Raw genomic sequence first — 8236 nt, 5'->3', positions numbered from 1 at the left:
AAGCTAATGAGGAAATGGGCAGCACAACAACATGTCATTCACAAATCTGGTCTTTCCTTGAAGGGGGGGGCAAAAATGGGAGATGTATAGTATTGAGGGATGGGGTTGTTGGGCGAGGGGGGGGGCATGGGGGAGGGATCACAAAGTGCAAATAAGCAGAGAGTGGAACTCAGCGATGGACTGAGCACGCTCCGTTTTCTTTTTCTTTGGCTGTTTTTGCAATACTTACTCCAAAGCGAAGCACCGAACGTACGTGGTATCGAACGCAATTTGTGTTTTTTCGTCATCATTCGAATCATGTGATGAGACTCGACATATTTTTAGAGTTGGGTGACACTTGGGGACAAATGTCAACTTAAAACACGATCAGAAACTGAAGCAAAGCGATTGTTGATGGCCATGCGGTAACTGGCGGATGGCACAAGTTGTGAGGTTCTGGGTTTGAACCTGGGCTCTTATATGTATAATGTACATATTTAATTTGTTATTTAAAGAGTGTCTAGATCATTTCAGTGCTTAAGAAGTGCAGTCCAAGTATCGTTTTGTGGATCATGAGAAGCTGACTTGATAAAGCCACAGATTGGTTTGCATGATCGCCGTAGTCGGATTTGTGACTTACCGACGCTGCAAGTCAAAGTGTAATTGAAATTAAAGTAGAGAAACTGTCTTTCATAATAACCCTTTCATGCACCCTGTAACCCGAGAACATGAGATGCTGTCCGCTGGAGTAATCGCTGTTCCTGAAAGGGTGAATTAGACAAACGTTTATGTTTAACAAATTGGATATTGTTCCAGATAAATGAATTCCTCAATTGCAGTATTGGGGGGAAAGCCTAATTCCATCATTTTTTTTTAACATTGTTCAGCCATACTGCATGATTTCCTTTTATGGGGAACACAGCTGCAGCAGCAAAGCATTCTGGGGGATGCAGTTGCGTACGTGTCATCTTCGATTCACGTGGGCCGCCGCTGAAGAATTTGTGTGTGTGTGTGTGTGTGTGTGTGTGTGTGTGTGTGTGAGTGTGTGTGTGTGTGTGTGTGTGGTGTGGAGGGGATTATGTCTATTTACGCCTGTGCCTCTTAAGTATGCACATATGATTATTCCTGCACCCTGGCCGCCTGTAAATATGCGGAACGCCTCCAAAAAGATTTCAGCACCTCAACCTTAGCCGTTATTATTAATATTATTATTACTGCAAATCAATCGGCGAGGCGACGTTTCTTCTTGCTTTGCTTGCTTGCATGAGGGGAACCCCCCCTGCCCCTCGTCACCTCCCACCCACACACACACACACACACACACATGCGCACACACACACACACACACACACGGAATGAGAGCACACCGGATTGGAATGCCGAATCACAATTTCCAGCAAGAGGAATCTTTTCATGGCGAATTAGGGAAGAAAAACGATAAAAAAAGTGTGTGTGTGTGTGTGTGGGGGGGGGGGGTCTTAACTCAGGATGGGGGGTTGCTTGCATGCGCTTCCCTGGGCGGCAGATTTAAGAAGTTTAGCGAAAAGCGAGGCAGAACAGAAGCAGGGAAATTGAATTTACTTGACAATTAAGCGTTGGAATACAACCTAGTGCACATGCAGCAAAAGGGGGGGGGGGCGAGAGGGGGGAGCGGCGGAGGGAAGGATTTAGGGAATATGCCGAGGGAGGAGGAATGGCGGCTCATTAGGAGAACACAGAATAAATCAAGTGTGTCGCTTTGTGTGCAGTCTGCCCGTCGCCTTTTTTTTTGCTCAGTCGACGTCAGTGCTGGTCAAACTTTTGAAATTCTGCAACTTTCGACGTGCTCAACACAGGAAAAGCAATCCAATGCGCAGGCTTGTACAATACTCGAAGGAGCCGAGCACATTCCAACAGTGGTGACAAAACCAGTCAGTCGCCTTTGGTGTTCATGTGCTGTCTGACATGTTTGAGATTATTTTTTTCCCCCTCATACCTGTATATTTATTTTATTGGCCTTTATTTTGGCTTTAATCCTCATTTGTAATGATCTGAAAAAAACATTGGACTGCCCCCCCTCTTAAATTCTTCATTTTTGTCATTATTATTATTATTATTATTGATAATATTGATATTGATATTAATATTTTACTTGTGGGGGTTTTTTTTTGCCTTTTATACTCAATCTTTCACTTCAAGCCATTCATGGCTAATTCTGATTTAGCATTTTATGATTATTAGGTTTTTTTTTAGTTAATTTTATTGATTTAATTCATTTTGGAAGTGCATTACTTTGCATTCTATGATTGGTTTTCATTGTTCATATTTATTTTATTGTATTAAATAATTGAAAAATGTTCTTCTTTTTTCATTAGAAATGTATTCTATTTACAAAAAAAAATGCAACCAATTTTTGTAGGCCAAATCTTATTTTTATTGCTGATATTTTGATTTTATGCAGCCCGTGACCACGCGCTGTTTGTTTGTTTGTTTTTAAGAGCGCAAAATATTCTTCATAAAACACTGAAATATTCAACATATATTTTCTCCCAAAATGTGAGAATGGGGTTGGAATTACCTTTTATTCATGTATTAAAAATGACACAGTTGATCAAGAACACATTTTTTGCACTTTCTTGGTCCATATTTAAAAATAACTTCTTTTTCCCCCCTGAGGAAGTGCGTTGTCCTATGTGGCCCCTTCACAAGCACTGATAAAAAATAGTGGCCCCCTCCAGCATGAAGTTGCCCATCCCTGTGTGTGCACAGGGCGTGTGTTTGTATGTGTGTGTATGTATGCACTTTGCGGTCAAGGTGTGTGTGCTTTTGTTAAATAGCAGGAGGAACGTGTATATATGTGCGTGTGTACAAAACGTCCCTCCATTAAATACGAGAGAGAAAAACGTCTGTTGTAGTATATTTGCCAATGGGTGTGTGAGCGCGCTCAGTGTGTGTATTGGCATGTGTGTATCTGTGTGAGTGTGTGTGTGTGTGTGTGTGTGTGTGTGTGTGATCTCTGAATTAATTGTGCGTCAGATCAGCGCTTGCATCTAAGGGCGGCCTGTGTGATTATAAATAAACTCCTCCCCCTCCACCCCTCGTCCCCACGGAGATGCCATCCGCCTCCCCCTCACCCCACCCCTCCCCTTTTTCCCGTGGGGCCTAAGCGGCCACCTCCCAGCAGGCACTGCGCTCTTTTGTTCAATTACAGCTAATGCACAACTTTGCCTCCCCGCACTCCGTCCTCCGTGTTCTAATTATATTTTCAAATTAAAACACAAAGAACTCGCACGCAGCGGGCTCTCGCGTACACGATTAGCACGTCTGCTTCGCAGGCCTGAGGTTCGGGTTCGAATCGTTGGCGCTTTTCAACACCATGCCTGTTCACTTCATTAAAGAGGCTCATTAAGAAGTCTTTTGTAAGAAATGAACAAAAGTTTGGTTAAAAAAAATAATCCTCTGTCATTGGTTTAATCAACAACTTATGTGTTAAACGTACGAGTGGTATCGGTTACTTGGTATCGGTGAGCACTCGAGTTGAATTCCCGCTTAGCCGCCCTTCCCAGATGCAGAGTCCCCCCTGTAACCTCACAACTGTTTTTTGGCCAGCACACTCATAATCAAAGATTAGTTTCTAAGGTGAAAAAAATAAGGTTGGAAAGATGTTTTTTTTTTTAAAGTAGAAATAAAGGTGGAGTTGTGAGCTTCAGGTGGAAATCAAGTGTGGCAAAATAAATCGAAATAAAAGGTTCAGGAAATGCCTTCCCCACTTCGTAGGAATAGAAAACGCACAAGCTCATTGTGTGTGTGTGTGTCTGTGTGTGTGTGTGTGTTTTTTTTCCGATGCTTTCAACTGCCACACACCAGCAAAATTGAGCTCATCGCCATTTCATAGGAAATTCAAATTGAGTCTTTTTTGAAAAAGAGATGAAACAGGATTGTACTGAACAGCCAGGACAGAAAAATACATGTCATATGAAATAAGTTTCACTCCCTGTTCTATGGTTATTGTCACTGTTTGCCTTCTGTGGTCGAAAACCACTGCACTTCATATGCCCATTTGAATCCACATTTCTCCACTATTTTTTTTTTTTTTTTTTTTTGTCCTTTGCACTGGACTCATTCCTTGCAACTCGTGTTCTGTGCGCCGAGCATGTCTTCGGAATAACCTAGTGGTGGTGTTTTATTATGGGGGACTTTCATCATCGTGGACTCATTTTACGGTAAACAACTGCGATGTTATGCGTGTTATAATCCTTCAATCCGGCGACATCAAGCCAACCGCCAATGTTTTGAATTTGCAGCACGCTGATCTTGAAAATCATCTTTGTTGTTTCCGCCATTTTTAACGCTCTCCAATTGTCTCCAGTTGCGCGGCATAAAAGGATCCAGATTGAAACCAGTTGATGTGTTTTTGTTTTTGTTTTTTGTTGTTTTTTTTTTTTAATCCTGCTCCTCGACTAACCCTTTTGTCCTCCGCGAGGTCTTCCATCACTCAATTTGGGGCCTCAAGGGAAAAAAAAAAATCTGTATCAGCTTGGTTTTGACTCTCACAGGTGGTACTTTGTGTGTGTGTGTGTGTGTGTGTGAGAGAGGGATGCCGTGATAGCTCCCGTTTGAAGTCCCCTCGTCCCTTTCAGAAGCGGAATAAGAGGTAACATCTGGTTTGGTTGCAGTGTGAGGCCGCCACATTGGAGGAGGCGTGTGTGTGTGTGTGTGTGTGTGTATGTGTACATCTGCAGCGTACACATACACAAAGTGTATGTGTTTGTGTCTGAAAATAACACGGTCAATGAGAGGTTCCCCCGAATTCAGTCACACTTTGGCAGCGTATGCATCAAACTTTCGCTTCAGTTTTGTCCCAAATAGTTCTGGTTCTGTTGGGGGAGGACTTCCTCGCTTCTGGTCTGGCTCTGAGGGGTATTTTTATGCCGCGGAAACCTTTCGGGTTTTTTTTTTTTTTTGAAAAGTTTGGTCTTGAGAAAATAAAAGGATTCATGCAGGCTTGCAGAGACTGGAAACATTGGAACATGGGTTATAGAATGTGACGTATGTAAGTAATGTCTAGTCCACGGCACACTTTTGTGAATTTGCACTTTTGTGCCTTTCACGCAGAGATTTTATTTCGCGTCGGTGACGGAAGAGTAGAGCGGTCTTTGTCTTTCACAATCAGCAAAGTTTGCGACTTTGTAAATACCAGGAAAGGCCTACTAGAACAGCGTGAACTTTTTTTAAGTTTAATCAGTGGCATTTTAACTGTTAGCAGTCAAGAGGGTGTGCACATTTTTGCAAACATATCAGTTTTTCTTTTTCTTTTCCTGCTCTGATTATTATTATTTTAAAATGTTAATCGTGGTTAATAGTGGTTCTTTTTTTTTTGTCGTTTGCTAGTTTTGTCCGCTAATACGTGTTAGCTCGCATCTAGCGCTGTCATTTTCACACTTTTTATGCGTCTACAGAGCCATATTTCTCGACGCAGCTCTTAGGCAGCGCTGTATACATTTGAATGTATTTCTTTGCGGATGACATCACTTTCGCTGGTTGCTCACTGTTGTGCTTGTTGTCATCTGCTAGCAGTTTGTCCCAAATGGAGACAGACGTGGATCGCATGCTTCACAAAGCTGGGAACTCATGCAACATGTTGGCTTGCTGCTTTCTTTCTTTTTTTTTTTTTTTTTTTCCTTCCTCGTCTCTCCCTCAGCCCTCATTCCATATGATGGTGTCATGCACACTCGCTTGTGCCTGCATGCCCTTATATGAGTGCGAGACTCGCGCTGTATGCAGACAAAAAAAAAAAAAAAAGACATGACAGCACTCGAAGTAGAGCGGAAACCTCCGCCAAGGCTGAGTGACGATGACACACAGTGCTTTGCGTTGTCTTATTTCAACCAGCTCATTTACTGCTGCAAATCGGACCGCCGCATATCATATTTTACTATGTCGAGTGTGGTTAAAAATACAAAAAAAAAAGCATGTGGCAACAAGCCAATTAAGTCTCCGGGCATCCATTTTTTTTTTAATCTTGAGTGAAATAATCAATTAATTTTAACCAAAATTAAAAAGATACCCTGAACAGAATAAGAAAATCAATTTTAGTCCATGACTTTTGATTTGTGCTCTTCCACTCCAGCCCTGTAGTTGGCAGTCATGTTTATTTTTGAACTCATTGTTTTATTGTGAATAAAAGTAGAGAGAGAAAAACTTTCAAATGAAGAAATACTGTTCTGCTAAAATCCATCAAACCATGCAATTTCTTCCACTTGTATGGGGTCGAGTGGTGACTTTTTGATATTTCCCCAAATGAATGTAAACATGTGCTGTGTACCCACCTTGTTTAACACATTCACAATAAAATGAAATGCATTCTCTCGGTAAAGTCTAATGAATTCGCCCCATTTTGTTTCTCTGCAGACGTCCTGGAACCGAGACCACGACGACACGGCGTCCACGCGCTCCGGAGGCACGCCGGGCCCGTCCAGCGGCGGCCACACGTCCCACAGCGGCGACAACAGCAGCGAGCAAGGTAAGGGAGGGCCGCTTTGTTGCGTGTGGCGCTCGCCGCTTTACATCAGCTGCCTCAAGCTGAGCCGGACGGGCGGCTTGCAGGCGCTTTGCAAGATTTGCTGCTCCGAAAGCCTTGTGCCCCCCCCCCCCTCCCCATGACACCTCCTTAAAGTGACAGTAGCCTGTTGATTGACCAAAGAAAGCGTGCTGGAGCCTTCTGGTGTTGTTGGAATGTTGTCATTAGTATGTGCTCGTGTTAAAATTCATTTATCATTTATGTGCAAAATAGGGGTGTCCACAGTCTCTGTTTTGCTGTCTAGTTCCTGACTGCCCTCAGTCTCTTCTACATTCTAAAATTGTTGTTTTATGCAATGCATGGCAAAAAACGCAGACAATTTCAAGACTCATGCAAATAGTAATGTATCATACGCCATAGTCTCCAGGTTGCTGTAATAGTCCGCTTTGTTGCACCCCTCAATCTCGATAATACAATTGCAGAGTGATTGTGATAGTTGAAAAATCAACAAAAAAATCAACTTGCATGCAAACATGTCTTCGTGCTTGATGCTGAAAGAATGTGCCCCATAGTCTCTCATTTGCTGCCCTGGCCCAGTTTCTTATCGCCACCAATCTCCTCTCAGTGAGAAGAAGTAAACTCACATGCCTTGGTGCTGGACACTGCAGAAATATGCTCCGTAGTTTCCGCTTTGCTGCTGTGGCTCGGTTTATTGCTACCCACTGTCGCCGACTGATTAAACAATTTTGGAGCCTTTTTTAGAACATTTGAGGATGAGGAGCTAGAAGTGACAAAGAAAATGAATACAAACATATTTTAGTTCCGGATGCTGCAAAATTATGCCCCATAGTCTCCGCATTGCTGCCGTAGCCTGGGTTCTTGCGGCCCACAGTCTCAACTCAACTGTAAGATTGACGCATCTTTGTAACATTTAATGATTAATTGACAATGATAAACACACATGCTGACATGCCTAAGCGCTCAATTCGGAGTGGTATTAGACTCCACTTTGCTGCAGCTGCCCTCATTCTCATCTTGAATATACATTTTCAGTAATGATGTGACATTTAAAGATTTTTTATATATATATATATATATATATACAGTCAAACCTCGGTTTTCATACATAATCCGTTCCAGAAGGCTGTTTGAAAACCGAAATTGTTCGAAAAACGAAACCACGCTCTTTTGAAAATAAAAATGTTTATTGAACACGTCTGCTCACAATGGAAAGCAACACGAGGAAGCGTCACTTCCTCGTCTACCCGAGGTAGTGTCACTTCCTCGTGTAAGGAAGGCGAGAGGAGTCAAATTCAAGTGCGCTCAGTTTGTTCGAGAACCGAAATTTCTTCGTCATCCGAGGCATAAAAAAAATTGAAATTTTTGGTCGAAAACCAAACTGGTCGAGAACCGAGACGTTCGAAAATCAAGGTTAGACTGTATATATATATATATATATATATTAGAGCTGCCAAACGATTAAAATATTGAATCTAATTAAAAATGCAACTGTCATAATTAAATTCACTAAAAATTAATCGTGATTACTCACGCATTTTTTATCGTTTCTGAATTTCCTTTTATGTTTTTTTTGTCCTGTTTTTCCCCATTTTAATGCTCTCATCAACATGGAATCGTGAATCAGTTTTCTATGTGCAAAATGCAAATATTTACTGAAATAATTTCGATTTTCAATTTTACATGAATATTTTTCACTTGGAGCAGTTATTCACACATAATCTCTCACACAATATTACT

At 41.9% G+C, this 8236-nt stretch overlaps 1 protein-coding gene across 1 annotated transcript in view; it reads left to right on the top strand.

Annotated features, from left to right (window-relative positions):
* LOC109526692 (homeobox protein Meis1) overlaps positions 1-8236 on the top strand; it is a 104939-nt gene that overhangs the window by 21638 nt on the left and 75065 nt on the right. Inside the window, exon 7 of the mRNA XM_019888136.1 lies at positions 6370-6481. Within this exon, the coding sequence (XP_019743695.1) occupies positions 6370-6481 (112 nt within the window). The remainder of the gene's footprint in view (positions 1-6369; positions 6482-8236) is intronic.

The sequence above is a fragment of the Hippocampus comes genome, unplaced genomic scaffold (genome assembly GCF_001891065.2).
Source record: "Hippocampus comes isolate QL1 unplaced genomic scaffold, H_comes_QL1_v1.1 scaffold136, whole genome shotgun sequence".
Taxonomy (NCBI): domain Eukaryota; kingdom Metazoa; phylum Chordata; class Actinopteri; order Syngnathiformes; family Syngnathidae; genus Hippocampus; species Hippocampus comes.
This window is presented reverse-complemented; position numbering and strand designations above follow the sequence as displayed.